Consider the following 24,579-nt stretch of genomic DNA (forward strand, 5'->3'; position numbering starts at 1 on the left):
TTTTAAGATCAAAGGCTTATTTCAAGACTTCATCTCCTTCCAAAATTTTTTTTACATCCCTGCTCCACCAGAAACATTGCAAGAAAAAAAAAGGCAGAAGTTGCATCACTACACTGTATGAAAAGCATTGCCTTTCCTAGAAGGAAAAATAAAACACCAACTGGACATTTTGAAAGAACACTGCAACACGAAACATCAGTTATCTACATAGAGGAAAACCTGACTGTAGAGTTTTTAACTAGGTTCCTCTGCTTAGTTCACACCACCTACTCGTTCTTTCTCAACTGTTTTGCCACTCTCTCTCTCTCTATCCTGCAGCTGATTACCACAGTAAGTTTCAGTTTTTATTAAAGAGCAAGTTTTTAATTGTAACTATATAGTCTGCTCTCATTTATCTCTGGGTAAATGAGAGATTATTCAAGTATCAACGCACACGAATATCTTAACATACATAACCCTGAGTCAATGAGATTCACTGCAAAACCTTTTAATTAAAGGATTTACAATCTTCTTATAATCCTTGTTATAATTTATACCAAAAGGTATTTCTTGCCCTCTCCCTCCACAAGTAGTGGGAGATCTTACCCATCCTCCAGCCCAGTTCGGAAGGTCCCTGAGTACATTCTTCCATCAGCCCACTTTAGGATCCCCCTGGAAAATACACAAAGTTTTAGGTGTGTACCAGATAATCAGCTCACTCAGCACTTCCCAAATAACTTCTGTGAATAAGCCTACTTACCAATTCAGTAACTTTGTTTTTGACTGTTATGTTCAAATGCTTTTACCTGCCATGGGGTTTTCCTGAGAGCCATCGCCCATCGTAAACAGCATCTTTAAATCGAGGGTCCTTATAGAAGGTGTATTTGGCACTGCGAGAAATAGGAGGTTCCTGTCTTGGAACATTCCCACCAGCTCCATACAGAATTAAATCAGAGGTCCCTTTAAGGGCCTGATCCACTGCTTGGCTTATTGCCCTCAGCCACTTAGTCTGAAACAGAGTTTTAATCATAGAATTTAGCTAGCATCTGTTTTTGCACTGAATCTCTTCTTTACAGCAACTATAGCTAACTCCTTTGTGCTCTGCAGTACAGTACTGCTACTTCTCCCTGTTTGCTTTTACAGTAGGAGAGAAAACCTCCTTCATATTACTGAAACCATGACAATTTTGTAGATATGCCTACCTTTTCCTGTGGTGTTGCAGAAAGCAGAACAAACTGTTCTTCTGGTGTTGTAATCTTCAATCCATTCCTACAAGGAGGGCGGGGGAGTTATTTTAATCCAGTGAAATTTCATCCCAAAAAAAGGGCAAAGTTCCTTAGAGTATGAATATTGTATCTCCCTTCCCCCGGCCCACTAAAATTCAGTTTAACATTAGGTCATGAGTGAAAAAGCAGAAGAAAAGACTACTGGCTAATCTCTTGATTCTACCTTGTTGTTCTTAATTTTTTTTTTCTTTTAAGGAGAGAAATTCAAGAAAATCTTCTGAAAGAAAAGGGACTACACATGATTACATCCATCCCATTCCGCTCCTAGTTTACAGTAGTTGTTTACAAAGCCCTAATCCTCCCACCCAAGACATCTGATTATTTCAGCATCACAGCACAGTAAATACTCATACTCACACATTACCAGCTTCTTCTGAAAGAGCTTCTACCCACAGTGTGGACAAGGCAAAAATATGATGCGTTGAAAACTGAAGGCAAGGAAAAGGGAAACTTCACTACATACCAACTGATTCATTATCCCTTCCCCATGCTTTTTCTGAATATACATTTTTTCCTATAAGGACTAAGGAAAACAGTATTACAGGCTCCTCATGGATGCCTTCCTCTCTCAGAAATAGCCAACAGAAACCATGCCAACCACAGGGCAACAGCAAACATACATTTAAAGAAACATCAGTAGATCATTTCAAATTCCTTAGTAAACATGAAAAAATACCACTTTGTGTTAAGAAATATTGTAGTGAATAGTGCAAAAAATTACTTTCACTGTACGAAAAATGAGTCACACTATTTGAAAGGAAGTTTTGTTCCTGGATGCAAACTGGCTTACCTGAGCATGCACCAGAGCATCATTAAAGAGGATAAACCAGTTTACAGAGAATCTTCCAGCATGCTGTAGGGACAAGCCCCTATTGCTGCTTTCACAGATTAAACGACGGTCTGGCTTCCGCAAAGAATCCTACAGGTAGAGGTGAAAAATAGTCACAGATGTTTACTTCCCACTGATTGTGATTTAAGGTCAGTGCTATTTGTTTTTCATAGTGTACTTTCATAGGCCAAAACTTTCTGAAATTAGATTACTACAGCAACACAAGCCAGAAAAACGCAATCTGCAATTGAGAGTAGCATACAAAACAGACACAGAATATAAAGTTCACAGCAAGACACAGCAGCTACTAACAGACTGACAATTGTCATCGTACCGTCATTTTCCCAGGAAATGTCTTCCAGAAGCTAAGTGTGTATTCTGCTTCTTTCCTTTTTCTACCAAGATGGACAGCAAGGCTCTCATAACAAGAACTAGAATCTTGCAGCTTCTGGTACTCTGGAGATGCCTAGGGCACAAAGCAAGATAGATCTGACAGAGTTTCTGAGGACTCATACCAATAACACTAAGCCGCAAGACAGCTATCCCATTTTATTAAATTAGCACCAAGTGTATGACAGCTGATCAGATTAATAAAATAAACAGTGGAAGCTAGGTTATTTTCTTGGTCACATGTTCTCTTGGTGCGCCAGGAGTTTTTAGACCACATAAGTTCCATGAACGGTAAAAGCAGAATGATTAATACACAATTACAGGATTTATTTACTTGCAGCTTAACAAGATTTAGCAGAAGTACTAATAACTTCAGGAGTAATGCTTCTAATAACCACATTGGGATGGACATACAAGTAGTTTTTGTTCCTGGGTAGCCATCTATTCTTTCAACAGAATAGAGTTGTATACATCTAAATATACAGTAAAGTCTATCTAATATTTACACATTATTTTCAGTAGAGTGCTAAAGCCAAGGATCACTACACTAACAATGGCAGATGGAAGTGAAAAGCAATATGCAAACATCAAAATAATGCAATAAAAATTTGCAATTAAGCATTCAAGCACACTAACAAGTTCTGGCAGAGTAACAAGATTCTACCTATCATGTAGGTAGAATCTTCATGGTCCACAGAAGTGTGGCTTAAGAATGTGCAAGTAAATGTGTATGATCTTTCCCTGTAGCAAATCTGAATCCAAGCTAGTTTTGCTGAGGACTAAGCTACTTCTAATTACCTGGCATCTGCTTCCCACTGCTATTTCCAAGCCATAAGTTTCGTGTGCATATTTTTTGAGATATAGATAATAAAGACAGCTTACCACTTCAAAGCACGTGGCAAGCTTTAGCAAGGTTCTGGCATAATCATGAAGTCGTCCAAATGGCATGAAAAACAGAGCATTTAGAACTTCCACTAGCTGCAGGTTTTCCTCATTATACTCAGACAGTTTCTGTAACAGCTCCTGGTTTTTACTCAAGAAATCTCTAAATGATAGGACCATCGGGGAACAGAGGGAGGAAAGAAGAATGACAGTAAGACATCAGCGATGTTTTGCATCAGTGAGCGCTGTGCTAGCAGAGAATGAACCTTCCTGGATTTTCATAAAACAAGAATAACAAAGGCAAATGCATGCTACTAATTAACCCATTCCCAATTTAACTTAAGCAAGTACTGTGATAAAATCATGTAGCACTCTACCAACTGCAACACAGGACTTCAATTCTGCTCTCACAAGCTCAGTCATTACGCTAGAGGAAGAAAGCTGATTTAGCTGCCCCACTTGGAGAGTAACTAATTGCCTTTTTCCCCTTTGACACTTGATCAGTAAAAGAGAAAACACGTGGAACGTTTTAGCCTTTAACAGTAAAGTAGTGAGTTTCTACCAGTGTTGACTCATACAAGAAGGCCTGAATGAATCTTAACTTTGCTCCGGTGCACTTTCCTAAATACAACCAAATAATCTCTTCCCCACCCCTGTTGCTCAAGAAAGCTGAGCAGTTTTTCCCCTAACTAGAAAAATTACATCCTACCTCAAAGAAAGGCAGGAAATCTGTTCAATCCTCAGTCTGACTTCCAAGAGGGAGAACTAATCTAGTTCAGAGAAGAAGAGGGAAATGATTCTGAAGACAATGCATTAGTACACAAGACCAGGATTTCTTCATTAAAATGAAAACAAACCTGCTTTTCCCTCTCCTTCATGATATCTGTGTGTACACGTGCTGGCACACAACATATCTGCATTAATATACATCCAGCTGGGAAGCATTTAAACCACAAAGTGCAAGAATCAGGTGAGGGCGAGAAAGTAAGCTCCAGGGACAAAGAACCAGATCAGAGAATTGCACAGCACTCTCTCTAAAATTCTACATGATTAATTTGATGTGCGAAATGGCATCTTATGTATCTTGTCTAGGTCTGCTAATGATATTTAAGAACTCTCTTGTTCAAGAAGCATTAAGGAGAGTCATCTTCAGAGAGAAGGTTGTACTTTCAATTGTAAATTTAATTATTTAACTTAGTTGTAAATTTACACCAAGTCAACCACTTAAATGGATGGCTTACATTTCTGAAGTGCTTTGAGATCCTCACATGGAGGTCTCTCTGCAGGAAAGTGTTAAATAATAACGGTAAGTACATATGTACTCTTATCCACATTTATATACTACATATGTATATAAATAAACTTCCCACTGAAGCCAGCTGGCTTAAATAAGAAGTTAAGACTACTTTTAACTGTTCATCTTCTGGAATATCCTGGAATATCCAGAAAAGACACACTGACATAATTAACCATTCACTGAGACAGTATTCTCTGGAAAAACAAAATCATTATCTGCAAATACATTCTTGACTTCCCTTTTCAGGTAAGGGCCAAAACTTCTATGGCATCTGCTCCCTGAAATCTCAGGACCCTTAATAAATACTGTTCATCTAATGAGACCCTGGTTGCAGTAGGAGAAGCTGTGATACCAGACAGTGCCAATCGGTGTGAAGAATTCAGTATACATAATTTCAGCATCCAGAACTTGTCACTGCTAATAATAGATGAGCTTATACTTGAACTCTGATTTCTTGCAAGTCACTCTAAGAATCGTGACCACTGTGGAAAGATTCTCAATCTTTCTATGCAGTAGGATTTTGTATTCAGTCATTGGCACTGGTCCTCAGGTGCAGAAAATTCCTTGTGTTATATACCCTGATATTTCAAAGAATTTCCAGTACCATTGCTTATGCTACAGTCAAAGTGTATCACAATCAGCTGTAACAAAATCACGTCCAGATGAGAGACTTCAGGAAGGAATGAAAACTGGCAGTTCTTCCAACGTCAGTTAAAAAATACTCCTCTGTTGCAACAATTTCCTCACAACACTTTCAAAGTGAAAGCTGTACAGCATCATTACTTCAATTCCTAGGCATAAATACTATTTAACCAAGAAAAGGCTATATTCTAAGATCTAAAAGCACAATTTCTTCTCCATGCTTAAAAGCATCTATACAATAAGCATCTCTGATGCAGAAATAGCGTGCTATTTTTCCATCCTTTTAGAGAGCTTCCATAAACTTAAAAGAATTCAAACTAAACAATTCACAATATCTACTCTCACTAACTCTTAAAGAAATGTTTGCTGCTCTGTATATTCTTGAGAGCAACATTTGAAAGTATAAAATACTGACAAACACTGAATAGATAATTGAAAACTTAACCTCAATCCTACGCTTTCAGGAATTATGTGAAATCCACTTACGCTTCTTTCAAAGAATTTGCCATCATTTATGATTTTTTTTCCTCCTCTCTCCTCATCTTGGTGTTATAGCAATTGAAATAATTAAGCAGCATTTTAACATGAATTATTATCACAGCTGAAAGGGAGAAACTTTTTTCTTCACCTAATGGAAGATGAGTTAATGTACTCAAGTATGCTCAGGCAATGTCACCACATGCTCATTACTATAAACACACACACACACACACACACACACACTTCTTTAGAACATTCTTCACTAGTTGACCGAAAACTCCACATAACGGTAAAAGTTTGCTTACATTGCTGGCTTTGCAAGAAGCGTAAATCCTCCCATTACCAGGAAATTTGTTATTGAAGTACAATATCTAAAATGGTGAAGAAAAAGAAACCTTTAGTTTCAAACTAAGAACAATCCTGAAAATAGCATCCTTGTAGTTTCCAACAGCATACCAGTGAGATCTGTATTATCTGCTATACAAGTAATCAAAAGTCAAAGGACTTGAGAAAATATCAAACACTGAAATACTCCATGTTATCAGAACATGGAGTATTCACTTTCCATGCAAAGGACAGGATATGCATTACTATTCTACACTGTTGCTGCCAGAGGAACTACTTTACAGCAGAAACTTGAATTATTTTTGTTTCTCCAAATTTGAACAAGTACTGAATAGATCATCTGTTTCAACAGTTTAATATTGTTAGCTTCTAATAATATTAAAGATATAAATTTCTCTTTTTGTCCTATTCATCAATTTATCCTTCATTTCTTCCCTATTAAAAAAAATCAAAAAATGTGACCATTTGGATACAGTTTGGACAACCTGCTCTAGATGGCCCTGCTTGAGCAGAGGGCTAGATCAGATAGCCTCCAGAGGTCCCTTCCTTCCCTTGTAACAAAAACACCATTCACACCAAAAGCAGGTCTCAGTTTAATCCAATTAACTGATAGTCTTTTATGTGTCTTGATGGATCCTTGGAAGATTGTCAAGACTCCACACTGAGGAGCACGCACAGGATTGATATCATATGCAGATAAATATTTAAAGAACTAAGAAAATAGAGGGGAAAAGCAGAAGCTATGCAGATAGCAAAGAGCAGATATTAGTGCAGTGTTTGACAGGAAAGAAGAAGAAATTCTAGTAATAATAAGAACCAATTCTAGGTATCCATGTTAAAAGGAAAACTGCAGTCAGAACATGGATGAAATTGAGAAAATTCTTGGCCACTATTATGAACAATCATTTGATAAACAAAGATGAAAAGTTTCTTTCAGGATGATATGGCTTAATTTTATCACCAGTAGAAACAATAACTTGGGTTTAAGAAAACGTGCAACTGGCTGCACATTCAGAATGCTACTGCATAACAAGTGAATCTTTTAAGTTTACAGTCACAAAATCTTGTTCCTTTATGGATTTTCAGATATCCACTAAGATAGACTGCATTCAGATAGGATACTTTTAGACCCTTTCCTGTTAAGCCAGTATTTTTCACAAAGCCTGTAGAGACTGAGTTTGAGATTTCTGCTACACATTTGGATGAAGTTATCCAGCAACTGTAGAAGTTATAGAGGAGAAAGACAGCAAACAGTTTAATTGCATAGAATTCCTCTACCAGAACAATTAAGATAATAATAGTAATAAAGATAATTCAGACCAAAATTTGAGCGCTAACACAGCTTTGTCTTCTAGGTGTAAGCTCTGCTATTAGCGAGTACCAGACAAAAGAACTGTTCTTCTGGGAAACAATTTTTAGTTAATGACTTCTCAAAAGACATTTTGTAACCACAGTAAATCCTAAAGGTATTCTTACTTAGTGGCTGAGTAACAGCAACTCTATTACGTTATATTAGGAGATCTTTAACTATTAAGTAACAAATATGTCATGCTTTACTGTTATATGTGCAGCAATCAATTAAGTATTCGTACAGAGTTTTACATTCCTAATGCTTTCCTAAAGCCGAAATTGTCCAGTGTGCATCACTAGCAAAATTTGAAATATATAGCTCACTACAAAATGAACTAGTCTGTGAAAAACTGTAAATTTTAAATTGCAAGAATGTAACTTGAATTATAGTTTCTTATATAACTTTCCTTATGATCTATTTTCTCCTGACACAGGGCTTGCTGCGGTCAGTAGATTAAGCCTGCAGACACTCAAGATGAGACAATCAGATACTTACTCAGTGTAACTATCCAAAAAAAGACTGGAATGCTTCAGGATGGCCAAACTCCTGGCCTCTTTAACTCCATGAAGAAAGCTACTTAAAGAAGCACCATGTTGACCAATGAGATAGCACAGCTTGCTGAACCTGCTTGCCATTTCCTGCAACAACTGGATTGTATTTGCATTGCCTAAATTATCTGTAATAAATCAGAAAGAGATCTAGCTTATGTTACAAAAGTAGAACACCTATTAGTAAAAGAGAATTACCCCAGTATGCTGTTTGGATGTTTTATCGGCCCATTTCACTTACTGGCAGTATTATCCATAATCAGGAGTTTAATGAATTTACACTACATAATGGTTCAAACAATTATTTCAGATGAAACAGTTAGGAAGGCACAAATACTAGTAACATCACGCAGATGTCAAACTGCAGCTATGTTACAATAGTTAAGCCAAACGAAGGAGAGGAAAAAAAACCTTGGCTCTGACTTAGAAATATGTAATGACCTAAATCGCGCATGAAGAACTTTATTGTAGAACAGAGGAAATGATACCAAAGCAAATATTTAAAAGTTTTTACCTAAACCTAGAAGAGGTCTAAGAACCTGAGATTTGATCTCACTCAGCCTGAAATAAAACCTTCTCTCAGTAGAAGCCAACTCGTGCAAACTGGCAATATATCCCATTATGTTTTTGTCTACCAAGACCAAACAGTTGTCTCCACCAGCTATCACATTGCTTATATATCCTATCTGAAAGACAAAACAACGACAACAAGAAGAAAAAACGGCTAAAATTTGAAAGTAAAAATTAATAGATAAAAATTAGGATGACTGAGAATAAAGGCTATCTTTATTAGTGCCAAGTGTCACTGAAGGTAGTTAATACTTAAGGTCAAGCAGTCCATTCAATGGCTTAATACAAAATTAATAAGGTAGGAGAAACATTTATAGTCAATGTTGTTCATTATACTAGTACTAACAGTCTAAAAAAGTATTTTAAGGTAACAATCATTGCTTGTTTAAGAGATTTAAGAGACAAGGACCTTAAGTTTAGTCACTTTTAGAACATGCCTATGTAAACAATGTTGATAACAACATAATACCACACTAGCTATTTTTTCTATTAATTAAGCTCTCGTTATCCTCATTTCCTGATGTAATTGTGTTATGAACTACAGTGCATTCTCAACCTGAAAGACATCAATTTAATTGCTAAGAGCAATATTACAGTATTAACAAACTAGACTAATACTAATACCTGCACTAATACCACTCGCAGCTCACAGCTTTTGGAAAAAAACTTCTCTAAGGTCAGCATGTGTGCCACTAATCTAATGCACTGTGGCTCCTCATTAACTCTAGTTCACATGCAATACCATATCATAATTCAGTGTTTGAGCTCCACTTCTCTTTTTTTTTGTTGTTAAAAAGAGGATTCCTTAGAAACGTGCATGTACGTACATATGAACAAACCCAGTATAAAAATTCATCCCACCTCAAAACCTCTCTCCTACTGCTTTTCTGCTAGATCTAGGGATGTAGGAATGAGGCACAGATTAGCTGAGACAAAAGAGCAGCCTTCTACCCAAAGCAGCTCTTTTTTGCTACCTTAAACTCAAATTAGCCTGAATGATACAAAGAGATTGCAAAGACATGGAATCAGAGTATACAATCCCTCACCTCAAGCCAACTTCTTGGTAGCTACAGTGAGATTCAGCTTGAATCAGTATGATTTCTACTAACTTAAAGGAAATATCACTCACCTTACTACAGGATAGTAACAAAACTGGATCCTTACTACAATTATTTTCACTCAAATTATTTTCTGTTGTTGCCTCTTGGCCACAATAATATAATCCAGGTTGGAAGTCTTCCTCATCTGCTAAGAAGAGAGAATACTCTGATCCTGCTGCTGTACTCCAAACACCATCACCACACACCTGAAATTCACGAGGAAGAGGAAGAATTAGAAATCATCTCCAACTGGAAGGAGAGTACCTACAGCTTCTAGACACACATGCAAGTAATACACCTGATAACAAGCTAATGTCTCACAATAACTGCTAATTTTTCCAACATCAATGTCTTGTATCAAGTATATTTTCTGTACTTCACTGAAAGTGATCTCTTTCCACTTTTCTAATGTCTGTTTCTTTTAACCTTTACATTATAAACCAATTTTATTTTTAAGTGGCTATTGGGTGAGTTTGATGAAAGTTATGTCTCCAGTCTTCCCTCTCCATTTGACTGTGAAATCCATAAATAAGGGAGACAGCTAACATGCTGTATGTTAATTTACATAAGGCTTAATCAGAACAACTCTGCCGCTAGTTTTCTGGTGTTTGCCTGTCTTAGTGGAAAACAGGCAAGGATCCGGTCTGACTCAAAAATCATTATTAACCTATTCACTCAGCGTGATGAAAAACCCAAAATAAACTGAGAACCCTACTACCAAAACAGTAAGATTTAACTAACAGCTATAGAAGTACACAAGAAATATGGTCATGACCTAGCAAAACTGGAAAAAGCTAGAAGCATTTGTTTAGCTATCCCATAAAAGTAGAACAGAAAAGTTTCAGAACTTCAACATCTGTATCAGATAAACCAACCGTAAGGCAGGAGTGAAATTAGGTAAGACAACAAAACAGTCATGTTTCTCAGTATTAGAACTTCTACACAGTCAAAAACAGTGCAAGTGTATATGGAAGATTTCTTGGGTAGATTTTTCACAAGCTCATCTAAGGATAATAGTTACGGCATAAACCAAAGAAATCAAAGAACTCTGCTACTATGTATGAAGATTCAAAAATAAGGTCAGCTTTTAGAAATGACTTTTCATTCACCTTTGTAGGAAGAGATCCTAAACTCAAAGAAGAAAGATACAGAGCACAAAATACCTTTGCAAGCCGAGGGACCGTTGTTGGGGAGTTCACGTGACCAAGCTGACCAAAGATATTACTGCCCCATGAATATACCTGTAAGAAACAGCTAAATATCAGTATTTAACAGCTAATATACATAGATGAAATCTGAATTGTAGTAGCACGATGCATTGAGTGTGCAAATATAAGTCAAAGGTATACGACACATGTACCAAGAAGCTCTTCCCTAATTTTTAGTCTTTCTGAATGTGAGAAGATAACTTGAGAATAGCAACAGAAATGCAACAAGTCATTACAGTCTTTAAACATAATTTTGATGGCCCACGGAGAACTTAAATACAATCAGAATTCCATTAGGCACACTGCTTCCGAGTCTCCTCCCATAAACAGAAACTAGAGCTTACAAGTAAAAGAAACACAAACCTAGAAAACATTCAACATGACAATAACGTGATAGATGTGCAATAAATGATGCAATAGCACGTACCTGGGATTTGGCAGTGAGTGCTAAGGAATGATGACCACCAGCAGAGAGCTGAATCACTTCTTTACCATCTAGACTTTTCACACATAGTGGCTGAAGCCTGCCAATTTCCAGAACCCATAAAGAAGAGATTAAAGAAAAACCCACAAAGTTCTTTCTTTTCCTCACCCCTCTCCCACAGAACAAGAGAAAAAGCAAACATATATTAAATCTTTTGGCAATAAATTAGCTTAGTCAAAAAGGCCATGAGGTGCAAAAGTAGACACAAACGTCACCCTAGGTTGGACAATAGAGTCAAAATATCACCAGAACTCCAAGCAATTGCAAGGGAGAAATTCTGACTAACTGAAGTTCAGGAACAACACAGCATGAGACATGTTTTGTGGAAGAATTTAGGTCAGAACACCTCAAAGAACAAGAGCAATGCAAGGCAGGTGACCAAAATTAAATCGGATACTTAAGATTTTCTAGCAATCTACTGAATAAAGCAACGTTTATCAAAGAATCCCACCTTGGCAGAACATCACCATGTCCTAGCTGTCCATCCTTCCCCCTTCCCCAGCTCCATACTTCTGTTCTTAGAGATGGTAAAAGAGCATCTGCCTCACCACTGTAGGTTGGAGTCAGAGCTACAGTCCTCATTTTTGCCCGTCCTACCTTCCGTAACAGCCTAGGAGAAACTGAAAACATGCCAAGAGAAAGAAACAGCTCAATTTTAAATACATCACTTACACAAGCATGTTACACAGTATTATCCGAAATCAAGGCTTTTTCAAGAAGCCTTGATTAAGATTAAGAGCAAAGACTGATGTGCAAGAAGATAGTCTATTGACAAGAAGAAGTAGGGTATGCGCTAAAAGCAGATGGATCTCAAGTAATTTTTACCAGCCAGTAAAGGTAACAGGCATATGAGAACTACGCAGTTACACTGAAGCAAATGTGCCAAAACAAACTATGTATAAAATAAGTATGCTTTCAAGGAAAACATACACTTGCAGCAAACAGAAGTATTCCTATTCCTAAAATCTCTCTTCAGATACAAGACTGATACAGAACTAAGCTACATAACCACATGTTCAGAGCAATTAACACCACTAAAGCCTGTGATGGAAAAACATCACCAGCTTTGAATCCTGGTGGTGAGAATTGGAATACTTCTAAAACCATCTCAGTGCAGCAGGGATCAGAGGCCACAGATATTTCATCTGCTATACAATCTGCACAAAAGCCAGTCATTCTGCAAGAAGACACCTAGACTAACACAATGGGCCCATCTGATGAATAACTTTATATTCAATAAATGTTGTATTTTCAGTCATAATCATCCACATCACTATAGATTTTCAAGTCTTTTTTCCATTTTTTTTTATTTTTTTTATTTTTTTTTTACCTTGGGATAACAGACCAGGCAGTGAAAGTCTTCGACTTCCTCCTTCTGATTCCTCCTCTCTAATATCTACTAAACTGGAACTCTTCTTCCCCTGCATTGATTCCAGTTTGACCTGCTCTTCTCGACTGTCTTTTAGAGCTTCAGGCCCTGTGGAACCACTGCCAGGTTGAGGGCCTGGTTCATTTGAAGGTGTGCCATAGAAGTTCATTACTTTCTTCAGAGACAATGCTCCAGCTTCATATGTAGCAGCTACTCTCACACCAACTGCTGATGCACAAGAGGCCACCAGGCTGTTTAAGGCAGATCCACTTGTACCTGGAGGACCAGGGATACAAGCACCAATTTGTTCTCCTTGAGAAGGCTAAAATAAAATAAAAACAACAACAAAATGCAAAGTATTATACAAGATAACATGTAACAGTGGGCTGATTCACTAATCAAACTAAGAGCTATACTGAACAAGACATAAGAAAGGTTTTTTTAATACTCTGGAATAAACTACTACTAATCCCTGGAATCACAGCTTAAGACTGAGCACCACTTCTATAGACTTGAACAAAAACACCTTCAAGTGTCTTCTGGACTTGCCTCATTGTAGTTCGTTCATAAGGGGCCATGGGCTGTTTCTTTGTGTGTGGTTGTTTTCGGGATTGGTCCCTATTCATTGCACTTTATAACCTGGGAGATGAGGTTTGTTGTTGACATTTTTGTCTTTCCAAAAAAAAAGTGAAACATTACACGAGCATCCATGAGTCACTTGAAGAGCAGAGATAAAGATGCTCAGTTCTGTTAAGAATCAGTGAATCAATTCCACATCTGTCTAATTCCTGGAACTGTGTGAGAAATACTATTTTAGAAGTATTCCAAGAACAAGAAATCAAGACGGAGCATGAAACTACTTGTTTCTGTAATTTCCTAATGGCAGGAGTGCTTCACATGGTTCTGAGGAGTTCACAAGAGCTAGACTACATTTGTACCAGCAAAAGGAAGGACAATTGTGTCTAGGTAACATTTACTAAATAAATGTCCCTCAACGGGGAAACAGAACACGTTGAAACACCAGATCATGGGACAGTCTCTTGATCTTAATACTCCTTACTTTTGTTTTTGCAAGCAGTGGCAATAACAAATTCCAGATAATTGTAAAATGAATTTAAGACATTTATATACACGCATCTGAAACAATGAAAGAAATTTTCTTATTTCTGCTTTAACTTTTGCATATTGGACCAGAGTAGCAGCTTACCTTACAGAAGTTACCTTTATCATAAATCATTATTGTACTCATGTAGGTACTGCAAAGACTGAACTGTATAGTTTCACATTAGATTTTAGTCTAATAGCTTTTGGATTATATATACTTTTCCCCCTTCAATATACAACACTTTTTTTCCAAATAGTAGAAATGGTGATATTTTGTCAGGGAGCTGGGAACAGTGTTTCTTGAACCTTCACATCAAACATCATCAGTTCCTTACTAAGAAGTTCTTAATTAACTGTTGTGCTATAGCATCAAAATAGTACTGTTGAACCACTTCCTGCATCACTCAAAACAGAGTGGTATTTACGTAATTCCCATCCCTGTTTGTACATTTGTGCCACCCTTAGATTATTAACATTGGAAGCCTTTTATTCAATGTTTTAACATCAAGAAATTAAACAGATTTGTGAGGAATCCATTCCATGCGAAGGAAAGAAAGTTTTACCTTAAATGTAAATTTGACAATTTCCACACAAATGAAACCCATACAACACAGAAGGGCTAGAGAAGAGAATGGCAAATAAGCTTACTTGGTTTTGGTACTGTGGAGCACGAAGAGTTAAGACTATAGCACCATCACTGCTACTCTCATCAAGGGGCTACAACTCAACAAAGATGGGGGACAAAAACTCTCCCACTTCAAAGTTGACAGCCATTACTGAGATGAAACACTTTGAAACTATAGGAACACCACAGCTCCATTAAACTGAGTATCTCTTTTGTGATAAGAGTAACATCAAGAGTAACATCTATAATGAGAGTTACAGCACTCTAAGAGCAAGCTACTAGCTACCAACCTGCTCAGATTCTGCACAGATATTTTTCTCCAGGCTCTCATTTAATGTGTGATCTGATAAACTGATTAAGTACTCTTTCACTTCTTTTTTGTCAGAAAGCAGAATATTTCCGGGGCTAGAAATTCCACTGTCTTCCTGTCCATCGTTGCTGGAAAGCAAACTCGCTCCATCAGATTCTAAAGCAACAAGTGTTTGATCTTCCATAAGTGGTTTCTTACAGTCTTCGCTCTGACTACCTGTTACACTTTTTCCTTCCAGGTTTTCCAGTGAAGAACAGAAGGCATGGTTTTCTGGTTGTTTATCAGCCAGTGCAACACCCAGTGGGCAACAGTGACTATCTGAAATGATTACATGATCTTCCTTGTCTGTCATGGTAATGAGGAGTTGGCTGCAATGATTGCACCTCTCTGGAATAGGCTTCATCTCCTGCACAGGGAGACACTGTACCAGAGCCAGGCTGTGGTAGGCTCCACAAGCAATCTGGAGCACAACACGTCCTGCCAGGTGCTCTACCTTCTGCGGCTTTGTCACTGGGAAAGTCGTTGTTATAAGACCCAGCTGGCAGCCACTCCCCCAAGCCCATATCTCTCTGCTTAGTGATAGTGCCAGTGTGTGTTCTTCTCCACATGCTAGCTGCAAAATCCTTACTGATAGCAGAGGACTGGTTTCAGAATCAGAAATACTGATAGGTTGTGGTTCTGGCACATATGGTTGATTAGCAACTGCACACTGTCCAGAAGAGTTGTTCCCCCACATGTACACCACACCACCTTCTGTCACAGCTCCATTATGGAAGCTGCCAGCTGCCACTGTAATAACATGCTGCCCAAGCAAGGTATTTTCTAAAATGGGACTATTAGCACAGAACTCCTCTGGTCCTGATCTCCAGGGCAGTTTTCCAAAACTGTAGACCTCACCACCTATTAAAAAAATAAAAACAAAAAAAGTCATGACTCTAAGGAAGTTAAATCAATACAGTAATTTGAGAAAACTCGATGATAAGTATCAATTTTTAGCTTAATCCCATCTCAGCAGAACTGTGGTTATAGATATAGGAAGATTGCTGTTTGCTATCCGCTACTGCTGCTGCTAAGTTCGACGCCAACTTTAATGGGAAAACAAGGCTGCTAGAAATCCAGAGAACTTACTGTAATGTCTTTTTTGAATGAAATACACTGCATAAATATCATTTTGAGTTAAGACAGTTCAGACTACTTTACCATTTTCAAATGGGAAATCCAGAGCCATCACAAAAAGAATAGGAAAGAAAACACTAAGCGCTATTCCAACACAGTTTTAAGCCATTTATAACTAAAAAGGAAATACTGGCAACATTAAAAAACAGCACCAAAGTTGTGCATGAGACTTGCAGATGTAATCAATGAAACATTCTAAAAGAAAGGCTGGTAATAATTATGTTATTGCCACAAATCTTAAAAATGAACATATTTATTACCTTCTGTTAGAAGTAAGCCATGATCTGTACCAAGGGCTGCCTGCAGTACAGTCTTTCCACCGAGGCCTGGAAGCCTTTCTGGAGTTATAGAGCAGGAACCAGCCCTCCAAATATAGACCAGGCCTCTCTCTTTGGCTCCTTCTGCCTCTTCTGAGCTACAAAAAGATTGGAGGAAGCACAGGAGCAGCTTAAAATTTTCTGTGGTACTGCAATACCGCAGAAACTTGCTTTTCATGTATGTAGGAAAAACTTAGAAGTTCATATATTAGTTTTAAATTCAGGATGTCAACATATTTCATTTACAATTCGGTAATCTTCAATTAAATGCTATTTAAATTTAAAAAACACTTAATTTAAGTTCATTAGTTTTCCATCTTTCCTTTCCTACCCTCAAAGAAACAGTTACTAGTAACCCTAAAGACACACTTATTTGCAAATAATATAACTAATTACATATTGTACTTGTTGCTCACAGCAAGGAGATAAAAATCCATGCACAGTTTTGCCACTGTGGGTATGCTGGGGCAGATAAATGCATCAGCTCTTTTTACATATAAGCAACTCTGTTCCTGTCTACAGTGAGATTTACATGAACACTTCCTAGGTTAGAAAATAGAAGGAACACTTCTCAGTTGTTAGGTTTTATTCATTATTTTGCATTATTTAATTTTGGGAAATCAAGATGTAGAGGAAAAAAAACCATTCCGGATCTTTCAATTCTTAGTGACTTTCTCAGGTTCAAATGAACCAGTCATTCATATCAACTGGAGCAAGGAAAAGAAACAAGCCTGAAACATCATGGGAGTATCTGGGCTCACAGATGCGACCGCAGCTAGCCAAAGGTTCTTTAACACTTACACTCCAGTTCAAATGCTCAGTCAGCAACTTCTCCAGTTCAGCAAAAACAAATTCTCTGAACTTTGACAGCAAGCATAGTTTTAGTAAATTGTGAAGCCACCTGGTATTCTTAAAAAAAGTTTTTTCAAACATCAGGAGAGATTTTCAATTTAAATTAAGAGTTTCCTTCAGATTTCCAAGTTTATATACAGTAGACGCTTATCCACCCTGCAGGAAAAGTAGGCTTAGCTCTTTCTTTGGCAACTGTCAAGTCACTTACTGCCTACATAAAACAGTTCTTGCAGCTTGCCATGAACCTGAAGTTAAATGCAAAAAGGTAACAAAAGAGCTTTAATGGAACAGCCGTGTTTGTCTAAAATAAAGGCATAAAATAGCACATATATTCCATTACTGAGGCAAACTCAGAAAGTTTGTCTGAGAGACAACATCGTGGACAACTTCTAACACCCAAGAAGCACATTCAGAAGCCATAAGCTCTATTCATGAAGACCATTGATTTTTATAAACTAAGTTTTGCTCATTGTGGTGCACTGGCTGAATAACACCTTTGTACAATCCGCCTTTGGAATGGTTAAGAGTAACTAAGAGTAACTGAGAGTAACTAGCACAAGACTGAATTATGTCTCTCTTAGCTGTAGTGCCTATCCTCAATCTCTTCTTCTACATAAGGAAAAAAAAAAAAAAGAACACGATGATGACAAACAAGAACTCTTTACGATTCAGGTAAGTAATGTAACCCAAATGACACGCATAATATTAAAATGCAGAGCCCGTCCTACATTTTAGATGCAGAGAACTTGAGTTTAGAATATAAGTGCATTTAAAAAGAACCAAGTAACATATAAGCCAGAAAAAGAGGCTAGAGATTTGATGATCCCCAGAGCTCCCTTCCAATCCCTACGGTTCTGTGATTGTGTGATTCCGTGAAAAATCCAACACCGCAGTTCAGATACTTGGCTACAACTAGAAATATGGACTTTACCGAGATGGGCGAAGCACATCAAAGAATTCAACACTATAATATAGAGGGCTTTTGTCAGCATACCATGCATTCAATTTAGTTTACAGCCTTATACTTAGGATTAAATCCATTTAATAACCCTTAGAGATCAGTGTGTGCATACTTATACCCCAGAATTTATTACAAGATACTAATTTTCCATCCCAGGCAACAGAGACGATTTTACCATTCACCAGGCAGCGTTACTTTTAAGCTTCCATGTCCACAAGGTTCAACAAATAACTGACAAAAGAACGTGCTGTTTTAATGAGTTGACTGTTCCAGACATAACTGAAACTAAAGCTACATTACTGCTCTCTCCTTCAGCTTAGTTTACACAGACAGTATGCTGACATTACTACGTAGTTTTACAGAGCAGTCATTGGCTGGCACATTTCCAGGAGCCTCTGTGGCTTTACCTAGCCGCTCACTCATTCTCACCTTCTTTCCTGTGAGTCCATCTGTCAGTGGCAGCACTCCATCACCATCAAATCATCTTTCAAAAGCAACAGTCTCTCCACAAACTGTAAAACAAAACAAAAAAATACCTACAGCTATTTAATCGCAAATAACATTAAACCAAAATAATAATAACAGTCCCAGAACCCCAAGAAACAAGCAGCAAAGAGTTAGAACCCACATGTAAAATCAGTAATCATTTCCATGGCACAGGGATGGTTTGGTTCACTCACACAGAGCTGGCAGACAAAGCTAAGCAGCCAGACTTGTCCTACCTACTCTTCTCACAGTAGGTCCATTGTAAGGGCAGACTGATCAAGATCTAGTTCAAAGGCAGAAAAGCTTCTCTCTCTGATTCTCTGTACACATTCAAAAAACATTAAAGCAGAATAATTGATTTATTTTCAGTTTAAGAATTCTATACTTAAGCAAAATGTATAAGGCAAGTATATTTGTATGAGCAGAAAATGGCCAGGAATTCAATCCTTAATCCTGAATCAAATAATATTACCATATGTAAGAGAGTACAATTCTATTAAAGCCTGTGCAGGAATGCAGAGAACCAACTGAAGAATTCAAAACATTTCTTTACAGAGTCCAGTAGCAGAGTATCTATTAAAATAAGATAAGACAACAGCAGCCAATGAGAAGAAAGCAGCTGCTCTATTTAATGCTATTATCCTCTCCAGTTTTGAATTTTGGAAGTTTACACTCACACCTTTCCATCTTCTGAAAGATACCTCTGTATTACTCATCTTGTAAGAAAAGTGACAGTACAGAGAAATTGTTTCTTATAATCTGTTGGGTAGAGAGAGAGTTGTATTTTTCCTTGACGTACAACCTGACTAGGTGAAGTACAAGGTGAATTTTAGTTACATTAAGGAGCACACGTGATCACATTTATTGAAATAAGTTTCAGACAAATTCTTTAGGCCATTTTGTCTTATCACAGTTGCTGCCCGATATCTGCTGCAACAAAAACAGCAAAATAATTGAACATAATGGCCTTTTAAGACAATTCATCTCCAAGAAAAAAATCCAGGATGTTTGAACCCCTTATATAGAGAAAATAGACAAAGTATGTCCAGTCTTGATCACAAGAGACAATAAACACAAAGCTGTAAACTGCATACAGAAAAGTTTCAATTCACACATGAAAATAATGCTCATCATGGTGACAAATAACTGAAGTAACTCAAATTCCAACATCTTCTAGCACTAGGCTGCTCTGACTAATGAGGCACCAAGCAAACCTTCATAGGCAGATCACCAAGCAAATGGTTTCTGTTTTCTAACAGCAGATATAGGACACCAAAATAGTGATTTGAGCTTCAGGATTGACAAAGAACAGATAAGAGTCACAAAAATATAAAACAAAATAGAAAATTTAAAAAATCAAATTAATATGATAAGATAGTGTAGCAATGAATCATATGTACTTTGCTCTTAAAAAACAGCAAGTCAGACCAGACATTCTAGGATCAGAAAGAGTTGCATTCATCATCAGAAAGATACTGCTTTCAAGACATTTCTTCCTCAACAACAACAAAACAAACAACCAAACCCACAACTGTCAATTTTTACATTAACAGAGAAAGTCTCACAAAGATAAAGAAACTGTCATGCAACACTTCAGTAATACAAATGTCGGTGAAACATCAAAAGAAACAGAATCATTCATTCCTAGAACTTCTGTTTTTGTAATGTGTTCTTGCTTGGAATAAGTCCATTTAGATACAGTTTTTACAATTTCTTTTATTGAAGATGTTGGCACTTCTTTGGGAAGAACTGTAGCTTCACATATAACTTCCTAATGCATTAGATGAAGCTTTGATAGAGTCATCAGAGTATTAACAATTGTATCATTTACATCATACATAAATACTTACAATCAGATAAATTAAGTCTTAAGACCCTTGGCTTCTATCATTGAGGAATTTATTTTTTGAGGGCTCAAAGATCTGTCTTTCTCACAAGGTTCAACCGCACAAGAATTTACTATATTACTTCTAGTAAAAAGTTCTGATTATAAGTGGAAAGTTGTTTTTTCATGATCAGAACATGCCATTTCCTATTGAGCCTATCACCTAATTTCATTTATATATAAATGATGTTGTAACTTTGCAAATACATTATTTCACCCAAATTGTTATAAGTAGCAAAGTTTAATATTCACAGAAGTGAAAAAACAGATACCACATATCATTGTCATGGTATGAAAGACTGGTATGTTATCAGCACCTGCACTGCTCTGCCCACACACTTAATTTCTACGTTTTCATTTCAACACTGCAAGAGAAAAACTGCAAACAGTTCCAAATGGAGCCAAATTATGAAATGGATTTTTGTTATAAACAGATGGTCGCCACTGTGACACTGATGTCATGGTTTCCACTAGCAGAGCAGATTGCTAATTCAAGTTCTCCAGAAATGAAGCACTACCACACGGTAACAACTGTTACGGCAAGGAACGACCTGGTGTAAACATTGATCTGATTACTACAGGACTACGGCGCTCACTGGACGTTGAGTACTGAGTACCACAGGTATAAAAGTAACTTCATATTCAAAGCTGAACAGAAACAACATGTACACCTCTGACTTGCGAGAACAATAGAACTGCCATCAGCCTCAAAAATATACTGTCATCAGGTAATTAATTAACCTGCTACAATTAACGTGTAACAACTAATACTGCTATAACTTCCCTATATGTTTACTTACTGCTACAGTGCCATAAAGCCGGTAAGCATGTAACTTATACTACGAGGACTGCAAGTTTGTTGCGCAGTTATCTGCACAGCTGCAGAAAGCGGTTACCTCCAAGCTTCCTAGTTCAAAGCCAGGAGCTGTCACAACACCAGTCTTGCCTACACTTAGGTTCACTTAGTATTAGCTAAAAAAACTGGGATGCAAATTATCTGCTATACCAGCTCAATCAATAGTTAAAGGTCTACTAAACAGCCAAGAGGCTCCAAGATTTCTGAACATCCCTCAGCTCTCTTCTGAAACCGCATCTTCATTCAGCACACATGCAGATGCTCTCCCTCCTGAACCTGACAGCTGGTGACTACAGCTATTTTTGTTAAGCCAACGTACTGCAACAGCGGTGGCAAGATCTTCACCCCAGAGAGGACCGGTCCCTCTACAACTACTCCAGTTGCGCTATGCCACCTGTAGCTGCCAGCCCAGCCGGGCCGGACTGCCACTAAGGGGCTCTGAAAGCTGAAAGTGCACTCAGCCCTGAGCAACCGAGTCAGGCGAAGTGAAAGCACTCTGCATCGAAAGTGGAAGGAGATAAAGAGGTGACTTTAGGTGACCTCCTCATACTGAAAGGGAAAAACCCTTTAGGAACCTGTACGAACACATCCCAGCACCGCTGCCCTGCGGCCCGCCGCAGAGCCCTAAGAGCCGGCATCTCTGCCAGCGCGGCCCGGCGGAGGCCTGCTGCGGGCTCACCTGCGCAGCGCAACGCAGCCCCTCGCCGCCTCCCACGCTCCGGCCCAGGCCCGGGATGCGCACGGAGCCCGCGCAGGGCCCCTCAGCAGCGCGGTTCCGCCCGGCGCCGCGTTCCAGCCCCTCTCCGGCAGAGGCCGGCCGCGTCCCCGCGCCTCCCCCGAACTTCCCGCACCTGTTACCCTCCCGCCGCCACAGCGGCTGCCGGAGGGCCGGGGCCCGTCGGCGGGAAGAGCGAGGGCGAGCGACGGCTGCCGCGCGGCCGCCGCGGAGGAGCAAAACGCGCCGCGCACCCCTTCCCGCGCACCGCCTCGCGCCTCACCGGGCCGCACGCTCGCTTCCACCGCCCGCCAACGCTGCCGAGGCACGGATCAGCTGGGGGACGCGGGGCGGGGCCTGTGCCGCGCAGCGGGCGGGGCGGAGGAGCCGCAGCCGGGGGCGGGCTCAGGAGGCCGCGCCGACGGGTCCCTGCCGGGGACAAACGCCGCCGTGCACGACCGTGGTGGAACGCTCCGCGCTACTGCGCCGCCCTCGGTGCCGCGCGCTGCGCGTGACCGCGGGGTGGGCGGCTCGTGTCGCTGCAAAACTGCACGTTTTGATTGTGCTTCAATATATTTTCAAAGCCCCTCTGTATAAACGTGATCATAAAACTCAAAAATGCCTTCCTGCATGGGGAGCCTTGCAGCGATAGGCAGCCAACGCTCGAGCAGCCGGTCCGTGCTGCGCTCGGACACGCGTGCTCGTGCCTAGACGCGCGTCGGAGTCAGTGCCGCGTTCTGATGGCTGCGAGATACGCGGGGCCTGGAGAGTAAACGAGAGGCTCGGCTCCGCGAGGATCGGTACTTAGCAAATTGCTGCCAACCAGGGATTTAGCAACAGGAAAGAAAAAGCATCGAGAAAACACACAGAAGAAATCACAGCTTGCAGGCAGGCCGGTGCCCTGGTGCCATGCTGTGGCTGGCTTGCACGCTTGCAGAGAGACACAAAAACTTCCCTGCCTTCCCAAGGCGTTTTTGCTTAAAAAATCCTTTTGCTCGAGAAAAGAGAGTTATTGTTAGACACCCAAACAGTAAAGCAAGGGGAAGACTTCATATGACGCATTCAAATAAAGCTGAAAAACGTCAGGAGCCAGCACAGCTACTGCAGTGCACTCCGCCAGCTCCCTCTCCCCGGCCGGCCCTCCCGTAGCCCTTCCCTCGCGCTGCCGTGGGCTGGGTGCTACGCCAGGGCAGCTGCGTGCACCTCCTGCCCACAGGTCCTGAAAGAAGGGGGCTTTCTTCTGCATCAGTGCTGCTCACCCACGCTGCTCAGATAGCCCAGCTTAAACCTAATGACGTATAGAACTGCAGTGGCTATAGACATGAGGAAAGTCATGGTCCGTTCCTGTATGAAACATCAATTACCTAATCTACTAAACATCAACTACCTAATCTACTAATTGCCTAATCTGTTACACTGAGAGTTGCTTAAGTGAAAAAACTTTGTGCCAGCAGGTTTGGATTTATTGCCTATTCTTCCATCTTTTGTTATGAAAATATGTTGGATATTTTTAGAGGACACGTACCCAACACACTTAAGTCAACAGAGCTACTGCAGGCATGAATTTGGATCGCCACATGTTGCACTTTAAAAGAAAAACTGCAGAAATCATACGAATGCTTGAGGCGGAAGCCTCATGCAAGTCATATGAACAGCTAGAGGGGGGAGCAAACGAGAAAAGAGAGAGAAGTGCTAGTGGGACTCAGGACAACACGGGAGACATGCTGTGTGTGAGTGCTGTCAGGGCGCGGTGCTGCAGTTGCTGCTCTGAGGGAAGAGGCTCCCAGCACAGCCGACGCATTCAGCACATGGAAGCAGCATCTAGAGAAGAGGTATTTAATATCACTATGCGATAATTCTGCACTGTGGGAGGTTGTGCCTGGGCTCTTCCCCTTGTTGTGGAAGCACAGATGTTCACATTGGCTTCTAACTAGACAGCATCAAACTTTGCAGCTTCGGGCTTGCGAAACTGCTGAGAGAGCGCTTCATACCTTAGATTGCAAGTAAGTTCCTTTGATGTGATGATCTGGGAAGAGATTGCACTCCAGTAAGCTCTGTGACACCGAGAGATTATAAAACAGGGAGGGAGCCAATGATCTACAGTTCTAGAGGAGGCATCATGCCATAGATTACAAGTCCTGTTGTGTTTGAATCCAATGATAATGCAGGCATCCATGCCATGTAGCTGCTCATGAGGGGCCTGCAGGCTGCCTGCCATTCCTTACTACTGGTTTTATAGTTCATGGCACCGTTATGCAGTATGGGCCAAATTACTGGGCCGTGTAAGCCATACAGTGGTGAGAAAGGTTTAACGTGGCAGGGGGGAGGAGAACAAGATGACATAAATTTAAGCTTCTTTAAATTTTATTCCTGCATTTGTTTTTTATTCCCTGCCCTAACAGATTACCATCTGAAAAGGAATAAATCAAGGGTAGTATAAAATATCATGTAATTAGAATGATACTGATTGAAGTTTCTTCAGTAGTTACAGCAGCTTTATCTCGGTGTCTGTCAGAGTGAGCGCTAACGTTT

The 24,579-nt window shown here is 39.5% G+C and overlaps 2 protein-coding genes across 5 annotated transcripts in view; one reads left to right on the forward strand and one right to left on the reverse strand.

Annotated features, from left to right (window-relative positions):
* The window catches only part of ALS2 (ALS2, alsin Rho guanine nucleotide exchange factor), a 38,887-nt gene extending 16,435 nt beyond the window's left edge, over nt 1-22,452 (reverse strand). For 2 of the 4 annotated variants that reach the window (XM_021397457.1, XM_021397460.1), the window contains exons 1-19: nt 22,331-22,452; nt 18,535-18,617; nt 16,236-16,390; nt 14,780-15,699; nt 12,722-13,082; nt 11,843-12,011; nt 11,335-11,431; nt 10,863-10,940; nt 9,729-9,905; nt 8,544-8,715; nt 7,977-8,157; nt 6,091-6,156; nt 3,367-3,529; nt 2,429-2,560; nt 2,056-2,184; nt 1,623-1,693; nt 1,182-1,248; nt 786-988; nt 586-651 (exon numbers count right to left, since the gene is read on the reverse strand). In XM_021397457.1, the coding sequence (XP_021253132.1) occupies nt 586-651; nt 786-988; nt 1,182-1,248; nt 1,623-1,693; nt 2,056-2,184; nt 2,429-2,560; nt 3,367-3,529; nt 6,091-6,156; nt 7,977-8,157; nt 8,544-8,715; nt 9,729-9,905; nt 10,863-10,940; nt 11,335-11,431; nt 11,843-12,011; nt 12,722-13,082; nt 14,780-15,699; nt 16,236-16,390; nt 18,535-18,554 (3,227 nt within the window). In that variant the 5' untranslated portion in view covers nt 18,555-18,617; nt 22,331-22,452. The other 2 variants (XM_021397458.1, XM_021397459.1) reach the window with 2 other exon arrangements.
* The window catches only part of CDK15 (cyclin dependent kinase 15), a 34,688-nt gene continuing 33,718 nt past the window's right edge, over nt 23,610-24,579 (forward strand). The window contains exon 1 of the mRNA XM_021400636.1: nt 23,610-23,879. Within this exon, the coding sequence (XP_021256311.1) occupies nt 23,625-23,879 (255 nt within the window). The 5' untranslated portion in view covers nt 23,610-23,624. The remainder of the gene's footprint in view (nt 23,880-24,579) is intronic.

The sequence above is a fragment of the Numida meleagris genome, chromosome 5 (assembly GCF_002078875.1).
Source record: "Numida meleagris isolate 19003 breed g44 Domestic line chromosome 5, NumMel1.0, whole genome shotgun sequence".
NCBI classification, from domain to species: domain Eukaryota; kingdom Metazoa; phylum Chordata; class Aves; order Galliformes; family Numididae; genus Numida; species Numida meleagris.